Source organism: Nipponia nippon, unplaced genomic scaffold (assembly GCF_047370975.1).
Source record: "Nipponia nippon isolate SJK-2023a ecotype South Korea unplaced genomic scaffold, ASM4737097v1 scaffold_1, whole genome shotgun sequence".
Classification (NCBI taxonomy): Eukaryota; Metazoa; Chordata; class Aves; order Pelecaniformes; family Threskiornithidae; genus Nipponia; species Nipponia nippon.
Window position 1 is genome coordinate 78,538,072 of NW_028262290.1, and position 25,915 is coordinate 78,563,986.

Consider the following 25,915-nt stretch of genomic DNA (forward strand, 5'->3'; position numbering starts at 1 on the left):
TAGCCATGATAGGATCATGGCTTTCATGAAGTAAAACAAACATAACCTAGGCAAACATTTAGCTCTTAACGCATGAACAAATACTCTCAAACTGAATACGCATTCACATCTGCAGGTGAATTTACCTCAGCTATATGCTGCCTTTTCTGTGTTTGCTTTCTATGGAGTTATGCACTAGACTTCTACTAAAATCACTGTTTGTTGAAAAGCTGTTTCAAAGTTTGGCACAATGTTGACTATGGAAACTGAATGCAGTATTCATGCCCCTGAACATGTGAAGGTGACATGAATATGCACTTTTATAAAGACAAATGCACACAACGTGTAAACTAATTCTAATTTTTACTAAGACTACACATATATTCATTTTACATATGAGATGGGCCATTGAGAAAGTAAAATGTTAGGCTATTTATAAGCATCGATTAATTTAAATGAGAAAATCTGAGAAGCTGCTTATTGGTACTCTGGATGCAAAACCAAGGTAAACGTTTCTTGGGAGTTACTGCATGTGGAATATTTGCTCAGCCTGCCTAAATGTACTGGGCCCAGTTCTCAAAGGAACTGTTTCCATTTGGTGCAGATGTATCTCCAGTGGCACTGGAGTGAAGCAGTGAATTAGGACTACTGCAAATACTGCTACTCCATTGCCCTCAAAACTCTCTACAAGCTGTCAGAGCCCTGAGGACACTCATAAAGCCCTAACAGCCCCAAACAGCCTCACCTGGGACCTCTACCCACACCCATGGGCCCAGGAGCTCTATTTAAGCTCTGCCAGGGACCTTCAACCCTTGCCTGAGCTGTGCTGGTGGAAAAGTGCTGGACCTTGTCCCTGGCCCACCATGGAGCCTCTTGGCTTCCCAGCTGGACCTCAGACCTGCCTCATTGCCATGATATCACCTATTATCTAGACTCTTGATTGGATCTGGCCACAATCTTCAGGCTTGCCCTGCTCCCCTGCTGGGGGTGGTGGGATGGGCCCTGGATGGTGAGTTTCCCAGGACTCTCTGCTTTTTATAGCTCTGAAAAGATTTATCCAAGTACTTGGCCTGACACTGACAAAAATCCTGGCAAATAACTGATGTCTCATTCGTCTAGCTGCTTTACAAATAATATGACAAAACTTCCTAACATACCATACCTTCTGGAGATAAATTTTAAAAGTACTTTTGAAAAAAAAAACCAAAAACCACCTTTAAAAGTATCAGCACACATCATGGATAACTTAAACAAAATCAGGGTAGAGGGCGGAAGGGTCAGCTGTGAGTGAGCTACTGAGTGAGAGGAAGGTACAGGGCTGGTGAGAGTGGAGGGTGCTTCAAGGGGATAGGAAACAGCAACAGAGGAACTATGAGAGAAAAAGGCATCCTGCAGTAAACTCACAGGCACGTACATCCCAGAGCACTGCTGAACTGGACAAAGAGGGAAAGGACAAGTAACCTGCAGGCTACAAAAGCAAAGCGAGGTAAGCCTGCTGTTTCTCCAGAACTTTTACATACCAAAATGCAATCCTTCTAAGCTGCTATTATTTCAAGTCATTGTAGGTATCACTTTCCATTTTGTAACTGTTTTTTTAGTGCACCCATTTTCCTAAGACTGGACATTTTCCTCCTTTAATTATGGAAATATTTCTCACAGTTTTCTGTATTTCTCTGAAACTCCTTACTGGACTTTTATTCCATGTTAAACTTAAGATGAACAATGACTACTAACATTCACAGTCCACCACCAAAAAGTCTATCCAAACTAAACTCTTTTCTTCTATATTCAGTCTTATTGTGTCCTGCCCTGGTCTGACCTCTCAGTTCAAAAAAAACAGTAACTGTTATTCATGCTGGGACAGAGCTATGTAACAGCAGATATAATCTACATTTGGTGATCATAGCTTTTTGGTTGGGCAACCTATTTTCAGAAAGCAATTTACAAAATACCAAAATGCTCTCCTCTGCAATGAAATGGTAAATATTCATGGCTCTGAAACAGCAAGAAGTGTTCACATGTTTTGTGATACTGATCCTTTACATTTAGAGTTAGAAAGATCAGGTCTTTGATGATCTGTTAATACATAAATGTGTGATCCAACTTCCCTTTGATGGAATCTCTTCATCTGAAGAAATGCCAGAGCTGGTGTTTAATTAAATCTCTCACTGAAACTCATCATAAAGGTTACTGAACCTTGTTTTCATGCAACAGCAATATAGGATACTAAATCATCCATACAGAAACATTGAAGTAAGCTGCAACTGGACATTCAGAGCAAACGTATCCGCATATATCTCTTGGAATGGATGACTACAGTATTCCAAATTCTTACACCAACACCAGTCTTCTGCTATTTAGCTTTTTGGCATGCCTCGGGAAACAACATAATGCATCTAAGAGTTGCAGTTTATCTGAATATATTCTAGTTTTATTTAAAGAAATATTTAATTCCTGTTAAAATTCCTAACATAAAAATTACAAATTAGAGACGTTAGGGTGCATGTGAAATGGAATCAGAGGCCTGAACTTTACGTTCTGAGCTAGCGGCAAAATACCCAGCCCGGTGCCAAAGCACTGGATAGTGAAATCAAAATCTGAGCTGACTTATCTGCTCAGGGGTTAATATATATACAAAAAATTTTAAAAAACCCTGAAACCTTACTAAAATATATTTGAGTTCAAGGTGTATTATATTTATTGAATATAAAACAAAGCCCTTGAAACTTCCTTTCATGTTATATAGATGCTTAATTCATTTAAGACGGAAAAAAATGAACTCACAGCATCAGTAACATAGTGTTGTGACCTTACTATATTTTGCTCTGAATTCCAGGTCTTGAGGCTGGGCAAGTTACAATTCAAACACACTGCAATCAATTTTCAAGGAGAATCAATTTTCAGGGTCTCAAGGGACAGCAGCACATTGCTTCAGCACAATTCTCTGGCACTACCAGGGGCTCTCAGCTGGCTCAGGAGGGATGCAGCTAAGTGAAAGATGAAAGAACTGCTGCAGACCCACAGCCTTGCTAATGGGCATATTGCTACTGTGCAGCAGTGAAGTTAAAGAGAGAGTAAAAGGAACAGGAAGAGAAAAACCAGGCAGGTAAAGAAGAAAATGTCCTGTGGAATACAGCTGAGAAGAAATTAAAATAGACAATAGAAAAAAGATAGCTCACCTCTCCTCACGATTCTGTCCCACACAGACACGTCCTCCATGTCGAGGGGTTGGATTGCTGCAGGAACGCTGACGAACTTGAAAGCCTATTCCACAAGTGGTACTACAAGGTGACCAAGAAGTCCATGGTGTCCAGCCTCCATTTCTGGTAGAATAAAAAGCTCAGGCTCTGTCATCTGTTATACATAGCGAATGGCTGATTAGGTGTGACTGACAGCAGAATCTGGCCCATTAATATTTCTGTAGAAGTCATTAATACTGCATCGTGTTCCATTTCTTAAAGAACATTGAACTGAAATAAAGGTGCTTTGATCCTTCCATATTCCATGGTTTGTAATCAGCAACTGCTAAAATGACCCCATTACACAAGAAGTACAAAGATATGAAGCTATTTAGTTGCTTTCGGTCACTTTATTCTGGGTAAACTTCATCTGCAAACTCCTGTATCAAAGTTCTGAAGATAACTTTTAATTACATATTGTTCTAATTATTATTTGTGGGTCTTTTTTCAGGGAGATTAAAATGTCAAGTTTTGCTACCTCTTCTAAAAGGAAAGTGATTAAAGGAAAAAGAGTAATAAGTAAGAGTCAAAATGCATTAGTTCTCAATTTTAACAGGATACTCTGATAAGGCACCAATACCTTAACTGTAATGTAACAAAAAAGCTAACAGAATTCACATGCTGTACCCTGCATTTGTGAACTTTTGGAAAGGACACTGCTGTCCCTCCCTAATATACCCTAGGAAAAAATATACTGGACCAAAGATCTCAAAAGGAATTTCATACCCTCTCCTAAGCAAAAAGTGATGCACTTCAAGCAGTTCCCAAAATCTTTTGATGGCTAGCTTGCAGTTTCTGTATTGGTAGAAGACAAACAGAAATCAAGAAAAATAAACCTAAACTATAATGAGTTCTTGAGCTTTCATCATAAAAGCAAAAATTAAAATAGTGCCTTATTTGATTTTGAAATAACTTTTTTAACAATGAAAACTAATTACATCCAGTAATAAAAATGATATAAGATTATTCAAGTAATTTATCACAAATATTACCAATTTAAATTTCACTTATCTTGATGCCTTGTTAATATAAGGGATATAAGAGTTGATAACACAGAAAATAAGCTTTTGAGAAAAATAATCAGCTATCACTGGTAACACAGACATAAAAAAAAAAAATAAGATCTCTGTCAGTGCAACGTTTGACCCAAGTGGTAAAATGAACAAGATACCTGGATATCCATGAATTCTATGAATCAATTACGAATATAGCACTGTTAACAGAAGTAAGATGTTAAAATAGTAGTGTAATACTGCCAATGGTAGTATGTGAATCAAGTCCCAAACCATGTTCAAAATTCCCATCTAAATCTGACAGCCAACAACCATTGTTTGAATGTTCAGTATCTCACAGCATGCTCATCTTTTCTACCATTCTCCTGATCTGATGTTATATACTATATTGTTATGTTTTAATAATTTTCCTAAAATTGACTAATTCCACTTACAGGGCTTCCAGTTATCTTGTGCAGAAGGATAATCAGTTTTATTCACTACCATGATGCGCTTCTGATGTTTTTTAAAAAAAAAAAAAAGGCAGAGACAAAAAGCAGGAAGAATCCCTGAAAGTAAGCAGAATGCACCAGTATATAAGTTTCACCTTGCAATTAAAGTATGTATAATGTTTTAAACATGAACTCCTAATGCAGTTCAGAATACACAGTGTTTTGAGTCTCTCTGAAATGATCTGCTCTCACTCTTTTTTCTGGGAGTGGCTGTGTGCCTGAGGAAGACAAAAGAGTGGCTGAAGAGTGGCAAACAGTCTGGTAATAGATCTAGATGTCATGGTACAACCAAAAGATATAATGAAAGCATTTTTTCCCAAGGCAGAATGGGGGAATACAACGGTGACATGAGACCTCCAAAAAAGTAAACAGTCCTGGCTTCCAGAAAAAAAGTTTCATGACTTACTTACAAAACTGAGAAAAATGTATCATACTTTGGATATTACCTAACATTGGTTTTTTTCTTTCTAAGCTTTTGTTAAAATTAGCTGAGGACAATATTATTTGGTACACAGCACTTGAAATCACTATATGCCATCTGGCTCATTCTCTCTCCCCCAAAGTCTGAGAGATACTTTCTAATGTCTCATTTGCTGTGGCCATTGCTGTGAGCTGTTTCATGCATAGAACAGGATCAGTGGATTGCAGATGAGATTTCAAAGGGTAGATTCTATTCTGATTAAGTTAAAAACTTTTAAATCATAAACGATAGAACCTGAAATTGTTTTGTGTACCTGGAACAGTTGGCAATCTCCATGGTTGGTCCTTCACACAGCCAACCTCCGCACTGAGGAGCAGGACTGTCACACACACGTGTCCTGCAAAGGCAGGAGCCAACACTGGCACCATCGGTGTGAGTGCAAGGTTTCCACTGCGACCATGTTCCAAAATGCCCATCCACCGTCAGATTCCTCATCTAGAAACAAACACAACAGAAAAGCTTACCTGAGGCCTGACAGTTCCTTCATACAACCTCTTAATTCTACAGTACGTGGAGGTACAGCCTTCAGCCACCAACAATAAACGCCTCCACTGGAGAGGTATACCTCCCAGACAGCAAGCTCCTCTTATAATTTCTATGGCTGCATAATTCCCACCATCTCCAACCAACCTGGGACACTGGATGCCACCAATATAGCAATAACAATAGTCACAACTAACTGTTACCTTTCACAACCATGCTCGCCTGCAGTGATTCAATAGAAAGTATAGTTTCACTTTCTCAGTTATCTTCTGATGATAGTATGCCCTATTTCCTAAAATTTACCTGTGATTAGGAACCTGGATACTGACTGTAAAACAGCATTTGAAAGAATGCTTGTGGAAACCCAAATCTAGATCAAAAGGAAGAGGCAGCAGAGGATAATAGTCCAGGGTAACAAAACTGAATGAATCAAATCTCCATGATGAGTGTCTTTTTTTGACAAGATTTTTGAAGCACGTGTCATATAGCACCATTTCATAAAAGTGAAATGTGGTTTTAAATATGACTCTCTTTAAACATTAGATGTAATTATATGTATAAATCCTAAAAAGATCTTCAAAAAGTAGCACCTAATCCTACATGATGAGACAGTTTGCTCCTGCTGAAGTCAATTCTCAGCACCTTTGGCTGGAAGGGTTGGACCATTCTCATCTTGACTGGAATGTTTCCATCATGCAGCCGTAACACATTAATAAGAAATCTTCACTATCCAGCTGAAACAAAATGTGCTAATGGAAATTGCAGCAGTCTCTGTGGTTACTGGGATTTATAAAGAAAATGGGGCTGGACATGGGGAATTAATCTCTCTTAATAAAGATAGGCTTTCATATTATTAATTCTTTTGGTAAGGTGACTAATCTGTGATCATAAATGGAAATGATGGCCACTTTTTCACGTAAATTCTAAAGGACTTGCCTTTTGATTGTCACATTTTAACTTTCAGTCAAAACAGCAGTACTAACAAGTACAGGCTAAATAGCATTTAAATTCACTCTTAGATAAAAATAAATATGTATCAGTTGTAGTCATGCATATTTTATCAAATGTGTAAGAATGTAACACTTTAACATTTAGTTATATATTGAAATAGGAACTACAGTTGTAGATTGTCATGAATGACCTGAAATGGTGTCTCCCTTTGCTATTTTTAGTATTGTTTTATTTTAACAGTGGTGAGGGAAGTACACATTTCACTAATAATTTGAAGATACAAGAGATTCAATTATAGCACAAGACATGTTTCCACTGCCACACTGGGTGCTGGCTGATTCTTTCCACTGTGGTAAAGGTTCCATTATTTCACTATTAATTATGTTTCTCTTGATTTATTTTTCACAGATATAGCTTCTCCGCAGAACAGCTATGCGTATATTCTGCCAGCTACAACTGACATAACCACAATTAATCATTTCAAAATTCTGCTGACAGCTGTTTATTGAAAATAACTCACCAACCTTTGCTCATGCAGAGTATACACTGTTGTTTTTCATAAGACAACAGGAAATACTTACTTCTAGTTAAGCGACAAGTAAACCCATTCTCTCTTACAGTGCTGGTCTAACAAATATATAGTCCATAAACTAGCAATGATATCCCCAATCCAATTAATGTCAGAAATGTGAAAATGTCTTTACTGCTTTCCATTTCTATGCTGCACCGAAGCATCTTTATTGCTGCACCTACAATTATAAACTAAAGCTACAGTTGTCTATGGTTACCATAATTTATATCAAGTAGCAGGGAAAGTATTCATAAAGCTTAGCTGAAAGCTTGAGCTCAGAAACACATACTGATGGCAGGTTTCTTTCTTGATTTTTCCCCTGCTCCCGTAAAGATCTCTCGGTTTGAGATTACTTTGTGTAGAATTCAGTGGCTCTGGAGTATTTTCTGAAGCTGCTAATGAATTCAGGTAAGGTGCCATACTATACTCTTTGCGTGCGTGCAATGTTTGCTACAGCTGTAAAAATAAAGCCATTTCACATTGCATACTTATGTAAAAACAAACAAACAACAAAACCAAAAACTTTCTTTAAAATTATTTTTACTTTCTTTGTAAAAGCTCTTTGATAATGCCAGACAGTGTATTTTTAAGTGATGGATTGCAAGTGGTTCCACTGGAAAATATTTTGGCAAAACAATGAACCTTCATTACTATAAAAATATTGGATGAGTAATAGGGATATCTGATCAACTGGAAGAAGCTCAAAGTAGATATACATGCCATAGCATTAATTACGATCTATATTCATGCACAATTGGTGTAGTCATGCCAACTGAAACTATAACCTAAAAAACCAACTTGAGAATTAAATCAAAGCAAGATAACCGAAATAACCACATTTGTCACAAATGATCTTCAAAGTTCAGAGAGATGGTAATACAGATGCTCAGTTACCTCTCCTAGCCCCCTCCCTGCTCTACCATGACATGCCAATAAATATTCGGGTATATAAATAATTCCCTAGGAAATAATTTCTCAAGTGCAACTGGTCACACTTTTAATTTTGGGCTAAACTAGTGTATAAACAGGCCTCTCTCTCTGATCTGAGTTTAGAAGAAACTGGTCATGCATTAATCTGACAAGTTTTCTATAGTGTTAAAAAGATCAGCATAGTTTTACTAACAATTAAGACACTGAAACCAATTGGAACCAAAAGAGGGAGGGTAGAAGGTTTCTAATATTCTGTTATGTTCTGCCTGCAACATTATATTAAATGTATATAGCAAATGTCAAGGATGCACATAGCTTAGTTGCCTACAAAAGGAAATTCATTACATCTTGGCTTATATACCCTGTGAATACAGCACATAAAAACGCTATAAAAACAAGTATTTGAAAACCTCGCTAAGCAAAATAGTAATCGATTGCAATTTGCCAGAATACAGTGTTATTTGAAAGAAAGTTTCTATGAAGTTTTCAAATTTGTTCAATAATGTGTTACTTAGAGTTCAGGGGTTTAAGACAGTAAAGTGGTAAAAGCACGCTTTTCAATTTAGACAGTTATTTCCAATATTTTCCTTATATTATGCAATCCCAATCTGCTCAACTCCAAAATTCTTTTGGAGTCTCGCTAAAACTTTTCATCTCTGATATGCAGAATAAATCTCAACAGCTGTGGATGAATTTCTGAGCAATCCTTTGGTGCTCCCCTGCTTTGACTAGACTGTCAGATCCTATGCAACTGTCATATACAATTGTTTTTCCAGTTGAACGGAACAGAATTGAATTCTGCTTTCTAAACCATTCCTCCCTCCCCCTCCACCCCCTCTTGGCCTCATGTTTTGTATCTACAAAAGAAAATAAGGGCTAATGCCAGAATTCAAAGAGTAAGCAGTAGGCAGAATGCTCGTACAAGTATCAACCAACCAACCCATGCCAGTAATCCTGCCTAAAACAGCAACCCAACTAGGCCACCAGCAAACCTCCACATAACCATATTTAGCCTGTGGGATTACCGCAGGGAGATATGATACACTCCATGTACTTGGAAATTAATATACTGTACAGTGCATCTAATTACTTCCCAATTGGGGAGGCAAGAACTGCACTAGTGACTTAATCCAGACTTTCTGTGAGACAATGGCTATGTCTATATTAGCAAGTGGTACGCACATAAACTGCAAATCTGGAAAATAAAACAGTTGGTGTTGAAGACTTGACACATACACCATACATACTTTGTGGGCTTTACTTTGGACTCACTCTGGCCATGGATTAAATGCCTAGTAGTAGTTGGAGCACACTTTTGGTTTAATTTCATCTGAAAGTAATGAGGCTTGTGTGCTTCAAGACTGCTTTGTGATGTGAACCAAAGAATAGTAGATGGAAAAAATCAGAGTATTTGCTATGAAGTTGCTCCTGATTTGAGCTAAAATGCTAATGTAGACGAATCCAATGCAAGCTTTTTATTAGACCACTGTGTGAGAGCATGGATGCAAAGGACAGGACAAGATATTGTTTAAAAAATTACTATTTAAGGTCAAACACAGTCAGAACACAAGAGCTAGTTCTCAAGGACCTCAGAATCAGTGTAGTGATTTGTGTCTCTGAGGCAGCTGCAGCATATGTAGAGATCACAAGTGAAAGCTGGAAAAACTTTATGCTAATTTTGCACATCTCTAGTTCACTAAACAAAGCCCAGCTTAAGAGAGAGGAGTGTCAGTAAGATGTTAAAAGGAGCTTGTTAAACACATGGAGAAGAGATCATAGATGTTGTATGAGCATAAATTCATAGATGCATGTGCTCCAGTGGCGAGTGGGGACAAGTTCAAGAAGTCTTTATTAGTGATGAAAGCAGAATTGAGTTGGAAAGGCTCCCTCTTCATGGGCAGAAAGCAAAACCAAAGCAGCATTAATCTCCAAAGGAAAGAGCTTAGTAGCACAAGGAAGATCCTTCTTAACCCTCTTTTTGAGCTCTTTGGAGTGAGGGAAAAGAATCGATATTAAAGCAACACTAGAACCACATTAAAAAGGAAGGATATAAATCAACTTTGTTGTATGGTTTTTATTATATTAAATTTATTCTAAATAATTTTAAAGAGAAGTGTTAAGCCACTGTAAATATTAACACTAAGTTTATTATAATTATCATTCCTGTCATTTATTTGGGTGAGACTTCACTCATACAATTCACCCTTCCAATTCATGAACTTTGAAAGATGTTATATGGCCTTTGATATTATAAATAATGATCCTAAAAGAAAAGATTACATCACTATCCATTAAATTTTTTTCAAATACAAAATGGAGAAAAACCTTGCAGAGAAAAACATGTCAATATCTCTAATCCTAGTGAACATTTGCTTTCATGGTGGGAACACAGACATTACAGGTAAAAAACAACTACCCTTTGAAAGTACTATAAATAATTTTATCATATTATATAAGTAGTTTGATAAGAAATAGAAAACAAACTAAATATCCTGTTAAAATCTGATGGGAATGCCTGAGGAAAATGGCATTAAATACAGTTTTCTGAGCTTGAAAAAAAATCTATGCCAGCTCATTTTCATGAAATTCATATGGAATCAAATGTTTTAAGAGATAAATGAATGTATTTGGACTTACTGGACACACAGTAATGCTTTGCTCCCATTGACTCATGCTCAGACTGTCTTCCAGCGTTGTGCATTTCTTCATCACCATGTCCCAGCCACAATAAGGGTCTTGGGATCCAATACATGCACTGTGAATGAAAACCAATGAGAAAACATGAACATTTATCTTCATCTGTACCGGCCAAAGATCTCTAAATAACTATGTGGCATCTCTTCATATTTCATAGGCCTAAAACAGATAGTGAAATTGATACCTGTTGTGGTATGGCACAGATGAAATGACAAAACAGAAGAAAAATGAATTTGAATGCTCACACAAAGCTAGGATTTCTTTTAAGTGCATAGCTGAGTTTCTGGCTGCATGCATGGTATGTCGTCAAGACAGATTATTGTACTTAATTCCTAGAGAATTACAGCAATTCATAAAAAGCGTATGTGTCTGCTCGAAGTAAAGAAGATTTCAGGAGTTACAGTTCTTAGTCTTTTCTATCAGTTTTGGAATTATAGTTATCATCTTTGTCAGAAATCAGATGACAATGTCTACTCTTTGAAAATTAACTAGAAAACCCTCTGATTTGTTTTCTGCACTGCTATAGAATCCCTGGAAATAAGTTCAAACGGCTGCTGGTGGCTGCCATCACACCTCTCACATATCACATGCTGCCCTAGGCAATCCCTCCTCGTGGCACATGAGAAAGAAGAAAGAAAGTTAGAGAGAAGGATGGTAGTCCAGCTTCCTACAGACTCTGAAAGACCCACTGTACAAAAGTAGAAGTTATTTTCTCTATTAAATGGCAGCTTTCTCTTGCTCCTGATAGGTCAAGCATTAACAGTCCAGGCAATAGCTCTGCAGCTTCATAGCTAAAGATACATAAGAAAGTAGGTGGAAGTCCCATCATAGTGAAGCATAATAGAATTGTTTTAACACTTGTAAAATTACCTATAAATTACACATAAAAATAACAAATTAAAACATTTTGTCTAGTTTATAAAAAATGCTAGACTGATCATTCTTGTTCAACGCAAATCCAATCTCTTTAATTGTCTGTTCACATCACATCTGTCCAGTGTGTCCAGGGCCACAAAGATGATTAAGAGACTGCAGCATCTCCCCTATGAGGAGAGGCTGAGAGAGCTGGGACTGTTCAGCCTAGAGAAGAGAAGGCTCAGAGGGGATCTCATCAATATGTATAAATACCTGAAGGGAGGGTGCAAAGAAGGGGGAGCCACTGTCTTTTCAGTGGTGCCCAGTGACAGGACCACAGATAATGGGCAAAAACTGAAACACAGGAGGTTCCATCCGAACATCAGGAAACACTTTTTTCACTGTGAGGGTGACTTAGCACTGCACAGGTTGCCCAGAGAGGTTCTAGAGTCTCCTTCCTTGGAGATATTCAAAACCCATCTGAACACAGTCCCGGGCAACTGGCTTTAGGTGACCCTGCTTTAGCAGGAGGTTGGACCAGATGACCTTCAAAGGCTTCTGCCAACCTCAGCCCTTCTGTGATTCTGTCCTCACAAATCCTGTGTTTTATTCATATTTCTATTTATCTCTGGCATTCCTCATGTAGGTCCATGCTAACATCAGACAAAACGCAGACTTACTAATTCCCTAGTATGCTGTTCCATAATACCATCACAGAGGATTCTTAGTGCTTATAAATTTCAAAGAATTAGTTTCTGCAGTACACTTGGCAACGTGGATTGCCAGTACTATGTGGGAGGATAGTTCCCATCTGCAAAATGGGCACAGAGTAAGAGACATAATAGCTAAAACTCCCTAGGTACTCCTAATTAGGCTGCCAGTTCAAAGATAAAGCTTTTGGTTTAGGGGATTCAGTGTTCAGAAGAGAGATCCCTCTGATGGCTCTTGCAGCTGTGAGCACTTAGCATTTTTGTAACTCAGGCTACACACGTTTCCATTTAACTATCTAGAAAGTGAGGAGGACAATTAATGCAAATTATGGAAAGTTTTAAGTGTCTTGGCTTTCCAGTGTTTGCAAGACAAGATGTTCAGTGATCTCCTTTAGAGTATCTGTGATAAAGCACATGTTTTATGAAAAAAGAATACAAAATAAGTTAAGGCTGACATAATGCACAATTGGCCACTTTAGATGTGCTATTTCTCAAAGCAGAAGTGCTCATTTTTCCAACTTAGCTATTCCTTTATGTTAAGTGTTAATATTTTAAAATGCAGTTATTATGTTATTATTATGCAGTTATTATTAGTTAGTTATCATTATTTTAAAATACTTTAAGAGTCGGTATCCTTTCACTTAGAGCCACAGTCCCTCTTTCCTGGGGGTAAGCTGATCTTTCTCCTACTCTGCTCTTAGAGCCCATTTCCTTTTTTGCTTTTGTTTCCGCATTACTTTTCACTCAGGCAAATCAAAATGGCTTGCACCTTTCATTACCAGTCACTTAGAATTTATAAGCAGGGCACTAAAAGCATATTTCGACTGTTCTTATAACTTCCTGGTATCAGAACAGATCCTAGTTTCATGGAAGAAATAAAGTTAAAAAAATGCTGAAAAGTCCTTGCACTGTTGGGACAAAGCATGTTCAATCACTCTGTGGACACCAAACACGGCCGTTTCCATAAGTGAACAGGTTTGGAGAGAACAGCAGCAAGATAAAATGAGGTGAATCTTTTCAGAATTTAGTTAAACAGGTCCACTGAGCATATAAAAACTATGATTTTAAGAAGTTAATAACTCAGCTAACCTCATGCAAATGACAAGAGACTAAGTGCAAAGAACTTCCTCCAAAAATGAGAGGCAATAACAGTCTTCAATAATTTTTTTTTTTCTTTACACTTCAATACATAAATTAATCCTGGAAACATATGAACTATTCCAAACAAAGCAACACGAAATTTTGTCTGAGAAGTACTCCTCACATGAGAAACTAGTTTTGCCTTTTTTTTTAATAATGTTCTAATTGATTGCCCCAGTCATTATTATACCTAAGTCTCATCTTGTAAAAAGTTTAATTTTTTAAATCTTGTGTCCAGACAGAAAAATCATACCACAAAAGAATAGTTCAGCATCATCACCCTCTCTGGGATTTCAGTTCACCATGCCAGATATATTAATGAAATGAGGCAGGACCTGGCTTGAATAGCTGCCCTGTTCTCAGGTATTGGCACAACAGTCATTTTCTGTTTTCCTCCTTGCCTCAGATCTTAGATCACCAATATCTCTGAAAAAGGAATATATTTTCTTTTAAATGAAAAGAAGGAGGAGGTAATATGTGGGTAAATTATTATCCATATTTGCTTAATCATGTCACCTTTTAAAACCATTTTCTTTCCTTTGAGGGATAATTTAATGTGTGAATAACAGCAGCTCATTATTTTGATCTGCTATTCCTAGATAAAAAAAGAAAAGAAACAGATAACAAAATAAATTTACAGATAGAAAATAAGGATAGAACAAAGCTTCTAAGTATGAAAATATCAGAAATTCTATCTGAAATGTGAAATTTAAAGGGACTTTTATTAACTCACAATTATGTGTCTTTCTTGTCCTCCATCAATGAAAATTTTATATTGTTTTAACTCTTTTTGAATTAATCTCTCTCCCAAGAGACATCAGTAAGAGGAACAGCTTCAGTGTATACATGAAATAACAAAAGAAATTGTACAAAATGGCTGTCGAATTCATGTAAGTATGGAAAGTCGAAACTTAGATACCACCACACGTCTTTATCCCTTTCTCCTCCCAAATCTCTGTCTAAATTAAAGCCATTTTAGATGCTACTGTTGAAAAATTAGATAAATTTTAAAATTAGTATTAGGTCTTGCAGTTGACAGGGCCCTTTCAGATAGTGACACTGGAAGTAGCAGAGCTGGATAATTAGCCATCTTGTCTCTGGAAGTCTACCTTACATCTCAGTTTCACCAGAGATGAAAAGGAATGTTTTGTCTGTGACTCCCAGTAGGCACCAGCCCACATCTCTAAGACTTCACATGATTTGTCCCAGTGCTGCTAAAACTGGCAATTTTGTGCAGGAAGGAAATTCAGGAACAAAAGTGAATTGGTGGATTCTAAGACTCTTGATGCCCCTTACCCTGTTGAGTCAGCACTCTCTACAAAATCATTAAACAGCTTTTGGCTTCTACTGATTGATTCTAACTTTCCTCTACGTTGTCATTTCACATTTTTTACCAAACGTAAATGATAGGTAGTTGTGTGTCTCTCCTGCAAGGCATTCATTTGGCTGCCATGGTTTGGTATGCCTACTGACAGTCATGCAACACTTAAACAATGGATTTTGACTGACTAGTAACCGAACTGTAAGTCACCTCACTCTAAACCAAGCCAGAAATAGTAGGTCACTTTCCTCAGCTATTTTGTAATTATCACCAAGCAGGCTAGCAAAACTGCTCTACTTCACTTACATTTGAGACGATTTATTCAGACAGAAAATGAGGCAGAAGTGAACATCATTCAGAGCAAAATATATAAAAAAACCCCTAAGTTTTAGACTAAAAAGAATTCATTATGTGTGCTCCAAAGAATGAAAAAAAAACCTTAAGATTAAAAGCTATATCTTGATACCATTGATTTCAAAGAGATTTTTAAATATGCTTTCAGGGGACAAATATATTCCCATATCAATATACATTGTGTAAGTGCTAATCAGGTATCCTCTTGAGCTGTAATATTTTATTCAGAGAATGTAAAAACATAAGAGGTGCATCCTTTGAGACTGTTCAATGAAACATTTTCCTGTCTTTACCTATACACAGCATTTTGAAGAGAGGATATTTGAGTCTCCTGACGCTTTCAAATTGTTTCTACTGAGACAGCCATGCCTACCTAGTTCCAATTACTGCCAACTGTGATCTTGACACTTTGTATACCAGGAACTGGACTGGGGTCACCACCCTATTTCACAGAAGCCAGATTCCTCATTGCAAATTTGAACAGACAACTGAAGATAAAAGCCTGCCTCATGTTCCAAATGCACTGTGTTATCTACTTCTGAATGAATACACAAATCTGATACCCAACTTCTGGACACAGGTACCTATCAGTGTTTTCCTTACTACTGGTTTTGTAGATATATATATCTGTGTATATATATAGACAAGTGCAATGAAGAACGGGGATCTAAAGATATAGATGAATGATGCATAAGAACATAAATGGTAGGCACACAATTTATAAAGTCCTAGGAGCTCAAACTAAGACTTGTGTAAAATATTCACAATCCTGCTTAACCCTTGCCTGTACCGTTAAGAAAAATCAAATCCTTTAATCATCTCAGCCACTCTGTGTGGACTACTACTGCTTCCTCCTACTTGACTTTCTATAAGGCAATCAAAATCCATCTATGTATGATTCTATCTTGCAGCATGCACTGACAATACTAGCCTTAAATTTACAAATGCCTCCTTTAAAATGCAGAATCAGGAATTTATGTATAATTTTTTTAGTAAAATTGTTTATAACACACAATTCTCTGAATTCAGATGCTTCCAAGTGGCTCTACTTGGAAGAAATGTGAAAGACAACTTTCAGAGCATGATCTCTACAAGAGAAGGTAGGCTTGCCATTCACTGTAAAGAAATCACATCTAAGGTCTGCATCCACATCAATCGGCCAAGACAAAGCTTCCAGCCCTCTGACTAGGAGGTAGGAGCCTGGAAATGCTGGGACCACGAGGTACAGCTAGGGTTTTCAGAGCCCTTTTGATGGGCTGAAACTGGAGCCTGCAAATCCGTGGTTGGCAAATAGGCTCTGAAAATCTGAGCTACCTACATAGCAAGGCAACCCAAGAGCAACAGATTTGGGGATTTTCCCACAAGTTGATGTGTTTCTAGATCAGAACAGCAATAACAGTGATTGCCCAGGCTGGACACGTGCTTCCCTATGGCATCCCCATGTCTTTAAAAGACCTGCACACCTTTAGTGGATATAAATGTAAACAGGGTACACAACTTCTATATCCTTTTAGTCACCTGTAACCTAGTTCTCTTGAACTTAAACTTTAAGGTTAACTTTATACTAGAATATGAATCAATTACAAAAATAGGAGGCCCAGATTTAAGATGTACAACTTGGCTCCTTAAAAGTAGTAACCAGACAGCAGGTATCTCAACATTCTGAGGGCACCATTACCTCTCATTCCAGAAGCAACTGTAGATACTTCCACTGGCCTGACAACGTATTATGAGGAGCAGAAGGCCTTTAAAACCCCTCAGTTTGGGCTCATAGAACTGGAGCATCAAAACCCCTGTCCTGGAATCCTACCCACAGTTCACACTACTGCATCAAGAATACTCTCTCATACATTCAGGTCAATAGCTGACTCCAAACTCAGATGTCAATTTTCTGTAAAACTTCAAACAAATGAAAATGTCCACAAAAAGATTATAGAATATTAAGAGAACTGCAAATAAGTCTCATGAGAAACCAACCGGTATGTAACGTAGAGCACTGGAAGCTGAGATGCATAGGATATGTGCTGGCCTGGCTGCATAGCAGTGCAGTATCTGATACGTTAAATTATTTTGAAATAAAAAACCTTCCAGATTTGCCTTTGTTTGTTTGTTTGTTTGTTTGTTTGTTTGTTTGTTTGTTTGTTTTTAAACCATCCAGCGCCTTTAAATTCTGTTTCCAGAGAATACACTTGACAAGTATCAAATGACTAGTGAAATGATCTCTTGGAAAACGGGTTGCTTTATCCATGTCAGGTGATTTTCAAGAAAAACTTAGATTGAACTTAAAATTCCTCAAACTTTTGGTATTTTTTAAAGCAATGAATTACACATGACATATGAAAACCACATGCCTGTTTTAAATTTTTATTTCTTAGATCACTTCTTTGTTTAAAATAATATCCTACTAATAAAATCTGAATTGCAAATATGTCCCTCTGGTTTTATTACAAGTTTGCAAACTGAAAGGAAAAGACATTTTCCTTTGTCCTCATAGGGTACTGCAATAAATACATTGGGAGCAGGCTGTAAAATTCTACCTGTTTATCAAAATTCCTTCTTGTTTGCCAAAAATCTGTGCTTACAATACAATACATACATGCACAGATCAAACACTTTAAAGAGTTGTGACTAAATATTTCAGGTGCAGCAAAATGTAAATGCATAGTTTGTCTCTGATGCATTTTGTGGGCCAGATAGACAAAGACACTTTCTGCAAAAACCTTGGTCCTCACAGAGGAAGAAAGAAACCTCAGATCTGTAGAGCTTCAATTGATTCCCCTCCCCAGTATGGGATTAATATTCTACTTCTTTTGAGTGAGGAGGACTTTCAACCATGCTTATTTCATAGTTTTGCTGACTTTACTTGTCTTCTCATAAGTTCACATCAGTTGAAGATAATTTTGCAGTGTATCTAATGCCTAAAAAGAGACTTCACATTTTTAAAATGTGCATATAATCTAGTCTTGCAGCCAGGACTACGGTTTATCCTAGTTTGGGAAATTTATGAAGATTCTGATTCTGGAATATTACTCTGGAATCACTAATTCAAGTTAGGCCTCAAGTGGTTCCAACATTTTAATGGAGCAGTGCGTTTCTCTGATTTAAACTGGAGTAAGGCTTGCATATTTTGAAATAAGGAAATCCACCTGAATATCCAAAAATAACTATTCTGGAATGGTTATTTCAAAATAGCAATTTCAATTGCATGTGTTGGCAAGCCTTTCTGGACACATTAGCACCTAGTAACACTTTAGACCGCACTACTGGTCGTTAACTTGTATAATATTAGTATATAAGAATCATTATTCTACTACATAATGGTAGCCACAGTGTTTTATTCCCAGGAAAACAGGTTTGTATTGAGTGTGAGAGTACTTCTGAGGAAGTAACATCTATAGCCAAGGAAAAACAAAGGGATGCAACAGTGGTTGAAATACTTAATCCAATAACCTTGCTGGAGTTCTAGGAATGAAATAAAGCACAACCAAATTTGCAATAATTGTTTTCTTCTGTTAGTTAATCCAGTATCCCTCTTATTACTGTGCTGCTACAGTTACCTTTTGCGTATGTACAGATTGCATAGCTGATGGTTAACAAAGAAGCCAATATAAACGTGATGAAGTACAGAGAGAGCAAAGTCAGGGTTACAGTAGAATAGCTATGATAACATTACTTAGCAAAACAATCTTGTGACCCAATAATATTTTAAGCTTATAATACAAAAAACAATACTCAAAAATTTCCAAAAGTTGTTTTTTTACACCAGAGAAGTCACTTTTGTACAGCTTTTAGCAGGTGGCACTATTTATTTACTTAGACATAACATCATAGAAAGATTAGTTTTCAAGCCTTCTGAGTGTGTGAAACCTACCTTGCATCAGAAATGCCAATTCTTGACCCTTGCTTCGTAAGATTTTGCGGAACATTGGGCTGATACAACCTTTCATTGCCCCTACTTTCAAAACTGATGCACTGAAAACTCCAGTACAAATTATTACATCAACAAATTTGCCTCAGAGAAATGACTGCCATCCAAGGTTCCTTTTGAAGGCAACAGCTGCCAATAAAAGCCGACTGGTTCTTTGTTTCAGGGGACAGAGTCTTTACCCCCCTGCTACAGATCTTACTCCTTATTACAGATGCTTAGAGCTTCCAAAGTAAATAGCAAGCACTGCAACTTTAGGGAATTTAATAGTTATCTTCTCATGATAATCATTCTATTTATTTTGCATTATAGTTAATTAGCAGGTATACAGAAGTCAGTTGTGCTTTATGCTTGGCCTACACAACTTCGAAGAAGTACAGAGAGCTGGAGAATTCTTAGTGAAAATAATGGCTCCAGTGAATAACGTTGATGGTTTTCTGTAAAAGTTTGATAAATATGTGTGAGTTGCAATACTCAGGTGATAATAACCTGGTCAAATCTTAAGGATTATCCCCAAGGAGAGCCAATCTAAGGTAACTGCTCTGCTGTTTCCTTCTGGAGCATGAAGATGCCAGGGCTTTTTGGATAACTGTTTGAAAGAATTCACATGGCCCGAACTATTTTTTCCTAGCTGATTCCTGAAAACAGCAGGATTATGACAGGATGTTCAAAACTATTCAGCCATTGGCAGAAGTCTGTGGAAGACCCCCTCCATGAAAACTGTCAATCCATATAACTAACACAGGCAACTCATAAACAACAAAAACATCATGTCATAATGGAAAGTGCTGAGCAACCCAAAGTACAGGTGTAACAACAGGCTCTGCCTGTCATAGCAATGAAGTGCACTGAACTGCACCTCCAACACAAAAAAAAAAAAAAAATCAAATTTAGTCTCCAAATCTAAACCAACATTTTCAAGGACCTTCTATAACAGTGTCTGTGGGAGCAGAGCCATGAGCTGGCAGAACAGGACTGTCCTGAATCAGAAGGAAGGTCTGTCACAGTCAACACTGTGTCGCAGAGGACTCCACCACAAGAAAGTGCTGGAGGAACAGATTTACAAGGAAATATGTATTAGCTAAATATGTACAGCATATCAGAGTGATAATTAAGGAGACATAATAAACTACAAATAAAAGCAATAACCTCATGCTTTAGAGGCTGGTACCTGAAGATAAAACAAAGAATAATGAAATAAAAATAAAAAAATAGACAACCTCAAGAAAATTATCTTGACATTGAGATATTCGCTTGTGGAACAGTCTGTTCAACGGAGGGCCAGAAGTTGCATTGTCTGAAACCCTTGCAATAAACCTAAACAAAATGATTAGAAAAGATTAGATAGCGAGCACTCTGCCATTGACACAAAAAGGCAGGACAGACAAGCTAGTACAACTTCAGCCTTTTGGCTTTTTTAAGGCTGTTATTTATACAGAAGGATGCTCTATTTCTCAAAAATTATGTGAAGTAGATATTAAAGACTACACATGCCCTTGATCTGGGGAAGAAACTCTAGTTATTATTGATGGAAGTTCAGAATATAGCCTTGGCAGAGTTATACCACCCTAAGTATGATAAATGTGAAAAGATAAAATTAAAATAATCCAAGAAAAGAACCACAATGCCCCAAGGCATTTTCCTTAGGTAAGGTTTACTCATTACTCTGTTTACCCATTGCTATAGTATAGAAGTAATTTTGGCAACATATAACAAGAATGTATTAATGCACCCAGCAATGCAATGACTAAGTTTCAGATGTTTCATTACTAGTGAAATTTATAACCCCAAGTGAGGTACCTACACTCTCTCCACCTGTAGAGAACCAAATATGTTCAAAATCCAGCATAAACCAAGAAAAAACTAGTCAAGACAAAAAGTAAGTGACAGGAGAGAGAAAGATTATGTCTGTGTTTTTCAATCTGAGTCTCTAATGATAGATGACAAGGAGATGCCTTATTTCATCTAGATCACAGCTGTAAATCCTCTCCTTTCTCACAAAACAGAGATAGAATTGCTGGTGAACTCTTCCTTAACCGGGAAAAAAGCATGGATGGTAACCCTTTTGGTGCAATGGATGTTTAATTATTCCAAGCAAAGTGACACAACTACAAAAGATATGACTGAAAAACCCCACAAGTAATAATTTTATCTCCTTTTAAGCAAGTCATTCCGGTGGAAGACGAGACTTCACATACCTCTGGGCAGAGGAATAAATTATCATTTCAGCAGGATTTGAGTCATTTAACTACTGTTCTACTCAGTAAAATGGGAACAACACCACTTTTTTTTTTTTTTTTTTAAACACTCGTAAAATCTAGTCAATTAGACTGCACTGCTCAAAAAGGGAGAAGAATGCCTAGCCTGCAGCTGTGTGTGGGGTCTATGATTTGAGACAGCGGTCCCACTCTGCAAGGGCAGAAGCATGTTTGGGCCCTGCAGCCGGGGTAGCACTGATGTGCCTCGGGAATACTCCTGACAGAAGCACAGGTACAAGGGACCTTGTGGGACCTCCACACAGGTACCAGCTAAGCAGGTGCTATGGAAGCCTCACCTCTGGATTTTGGAGTTCACACCTCACTGATAGTAAGGGTCCAGCCCTGCACTGTTTCAAGTAGAGTGCAGACTTGGTGTAAATATGGGACACCTGTATTATTGAGCTCTCTGTGTTTACAGAGTCCCTAAGAAAACACAGGATACCAGTCCAATATCCCTTTCTGAAATAAACACATCTGCTTAAGAAAACATGTTTAATGTCTTGTACAACCAGAACGTCATAACCATGTCATATTCAAGAAAAGAGAGAAGCACAAGAGTATGTCATTATATTTTTTCCTTCTCCAGATATACACACATACACCCCTCCCTCTCCTAAAATACAAGTCCTTCACTTAATGAAAAGGAGGAAACAAAACAAAAAGGACTACAGGACCACCACACATCCTGTTTCAACTTGCTAAACCAAAGAAAGATGAAACTTGGTCCTATGTTGGCCCCTAAACCAACCAAAAGCTTGATGCAGAGACTTGCCTATATATAACTTTTCCTTAAAGTGAGCTTTGCAGGACTTCCAATGGGGCTTTGAGTGTCCTATCACTACTGTTTTAGTAGAAAATACCTAAAATAGGCTACATAAGACAGCATAAACAAAAAGGGCTGGTAAAGAACTGTAATAAGGAGAATTCCCCCTTCCCTGGTCTGCTCCAGTTTCCCAGGGCACAGCTTTTTCTTCAGTCTTGTTCTCAACCCGGTAGCCTTTCACTGGCCTCCTGCATGGCACCAATGCCAACGTAGAGCCAGGTCCCTCGGAAAAGTCCTTCCACAGTCTCTGAGCCACAGCTCTACATGCGCGTCCCGTGGTCACCTCCCTGCTGTGACTGCCCACGTGTTTTCTCTGACAGCCAGAAATGTCTCCACATGCAAATGGCCACTGCCTTTCACAGGAGGTATAATCTCTCTGTCTGCTGCACAAATAACATCTCCGTGATCCTGAGCATAGCAGCCAAGAAAGGCAACTGGCAGCCTTTCTCCCTCCCTTAATAGCCCAGCTTTTCAAAGGAACATACAGTAAACAAGCTGAAAGCAAAACAAGCTAAAAAACAACCAAATGCATCTGTCACAGTTCTCAAAAAGTTCATCACACTGGTTCAAAGTCTATCTGACATAAAACAGAACAATCGTACTGTATTACTGGAATCACGCTTATATCAAAGGGAAGATATAACTGATTAGATTAAATTAACAATCTCTTATAGCATGTTTCACAACCCAAAAGTACTTTTAGATAAGCTATAGAAAAAGTTGTATGCTGAACTTAAAATTCCTCAACTACCATAATACAGTCTAAAACCAAGTGATAATTTGTAAGTTATTTTCCTTGTTTGATCGAACAACTGATAGCTGCGTAATGCTTTCACCTAGTAGAACATTTACATTTATTATGGTTTCCTGATCCAGCACTACCTTTAAATAGCCACTTTTCCAACTAGTCTTAACTCTCAGTTCATCCAATCCAGTTTTCTTTCTGAACCCACGGAGATACTGTTTACTTAGTCATAATACAGCTTTAAAAAAAACCCCAACTTAAATTTGTCCAAGTTTCAAGCTTTAAATATATTAAACCAGCAGCTATTGCACATTATCAGATACCTGTTTTCTATACAAACCATTTCTTACTGTTTCATTTCTCAATTCAGAATCTGTATAATGACACTTAAATATCAATATAATTCCTTGAGAGTCTCATCTAGTCCTAACAAGTTAGTAAAAGAAGTCAGAGACACTTCTGATAAACAGTGTACATAGAAAGTCATTGCTGAGAGAGGTAAATATTTTGGTTCCTTCTTAGTTATTTTTCTTTCCCATTTTCCACAACCCCCACAAGCATTTTTCTTCAATCAAATCAAATCAGCTGATTCTTCATACCTGTACGTTTTGTAAAAGAGACATCTCTTCAAGGGGACCTTAATCACGTGTTCCTGAAGGCCCACAAAAAGGACACTCTGACTGTGTAGGATCTGAAGGCTCCTGATGGGCTCTCGCTGACTTTTTGGCAGGAGTTCGATTTCCTCGAGCAGGCAGCTGCTTGAAGTCTGGTTCATTGGGGCAAGTACTTTCTTAATAGTGCCATAGTCTGCAAAGGCAAGAGGAAAATCAGCTATTAAAAATCATATTAGTAATTCTACCTACTTGGTGTCATTCAGTGAACAAATCTTTGTCCCATGCCGGATGTTTTCAATGAAGCCTCAGAATGTGGGAGTACTTTGACTGGAGTTTCCGAAATTGCTTATAATACAGTGAAAAGAACTTGAAAACAGCCATTAAATTTTTCTATGTGATGTAATACAGTAAAAAATAATTTTGTTAGTGCAGAACAGGCTCCACAGCAGTAGTCACTAGAAAACAATCTTTCAAAGTCTGGCTACTATAAATGCACATTCACAGCAAGGGTTACTGATTTCAGATTGTACTACAGTTTACTGTGTTTAAAGCCATTTAAAGTCCATCATTTCCCCAGTCTGTTTTAAAATTCCATGTGTTAAAAACTATGAGTTTTAGACACGTATCGCATTCATTTAATAATGCACATATGCATGAATATCTGCAGGTCTTAATTGAGTCTAGGTGAATATAACAATAAAACAAGGCTGTGTCCCTTCTCACTTATCTGGATTTTGACCTCTGAAAAATCATATCTTTTAGCATTTGCTCTTCACTTCTATTCTTGTGATTTCTAAGGAAAGACAGTTAAGCATCACGAACCAGTGTCAGACGACTGATGAGATTTCTGATTCACTCATGCAAAGTTTTTAAATAATTTAAAAATATCAAAGAACATTTGTTTTGAACACAAAGGACCACATTCTCACACTGATAAATATTTTAGGTAGCTTTCTGAACACAAAGGACCACATTCTCACGCTGATAAATATTTTGGGTAGCTATCTGACCAAAACTGCATTATGCAATCTTCTATGTGCCAGCAATAGTAAATATTAAAGACCCAACACTGCAAACACATACTGAGGTCAGGTCTTACTCACGTGAAGTCTTGAAAGACACTAACATCTCTTGTGAGTCGGTAACAATTGCAAGACAAATGTTTGGGATGCTCTGTTCCGCAGCCCAGTAAATGTAGTTTTTGCCACCACTAGCACAAAGCCAGAGGCTTGGTGGGGAGCTGGCAGCACAGGGTCTCAGCACGGGTCTGGTCCTGTCTTGGCAAGAGCTGGCAGCAATTGCCTGGTGGCCACATGCCTGTGGCCTCCCTGTGTTGGCTTTGCTCTGGGTGTGCCGGGGGCAGGGAGCTGGCACCCCTAAGTAGTCACTGCTGGACAAACAGCCCCCCCAGGGTAATGGGGCTGGGGGAGGGCAATGTGCGTCTCCCAGACTTTGCCTGGGAAGTGGTGAGGAACAGCAAGTAAGCAACCTTAAGAAAATACAAAAAAAAAAGTAGCCTCAAGCAGACTCCAAAACTGAAGAGGAGGTGGAGAAATCAAGATTCTAATTACTGTTAAAATTTTCTCATCCTTCCTGAGGAAGACTGAATAGTCAGTATTAAGACCTGGAGAAGTACTGGAAGGGGGACCATAACACCAAATAACAGGGGGAGTTAGTAGGAAGTTTATATATAAGATTTTAACCATATTATTAACAAAAATTTAATAAGTAGATAATATGGACTTAATTTTATTAGACAGCCAAAACTAATTAGATGAACCATAGATGCTTAGCTCAGTATATAAAGTGCATTCTCCTTTGTCCATAACAAGATTTTGAGTGTAACAGATCATGTCTGCATGTTAAAGTCTTCTGACTGACCTCTCAACTCTTAATATAATCACTTCATATAACTGTTTACATTTTTCTCTTTTCTTGTTATAAACAAGCCTGTCAGGATTTACAGTATGTAAGAATATTTGTTAGAAAAAACCCTTTTATTAAATGACAATTTTAATTTTCATTAAAATTTAACTTTTTTGATATAAAAAAAATTCTAATTTGACTATCATTTTTTTTCCAAACAACCTAAAGTAGAGTTATAGTCAAAAATTAATTAAACCTTTGCCAAGAGTCAATTTTGTCTCACAATTAAGCAATAACCAGCTCAACTGAAGAACGTAACAAGCAGTGTTTCCACTGGTGATTGCTGGATGCAAAATCTCAACTATAATTACGGCAAGTTTCAAGGTCAAAATATGGTCTGAGAAGTGCACAGGAAAAAATCAGTGGCTCCATGAGTCACTGAATGAAAAAACAAATGATTTTTTAGAGC

The 25,915-nt window shown here is 37.5% G+C and overlaps 1 protein-coding gene across 6 annotated transcripts in view; it reads right to left on the reverse strand.

Annotated features, from left to right (window-relative positions):
* Positions 1–25,915, reverse strand: part of SEMA5A (semaphorin 5A) — a 354,504-nt gene that overhangs the window by 81,604 nt on the left and 246,985 nt on the right. For all 6 annotated transcript variants that reach the window (XM_087760523.1, XM_087760512.1, XM_087760495.1 and 3 more), the window contains 4 exons: positions 23,566–23,773; positions 10,776–10,893; positions 5,457–5,638; positions 3,159–3,302 (listed from right to left, as the gene is read on the reverse strand). In XM_087760523.1, the coding sequence (XP_087616649.1) occupies positions 3,159–3,302; positions 5,457–5,638; positions 10,776–10,893; positions 23,566–23,773 (652 nt within the window). The remainder of the gene's footprint in view (positions 1–3,158; positions 3,303–5,456; positions 5,639–10,775; positions 10,894–23,565; positions 23,774–25,915) is intronic.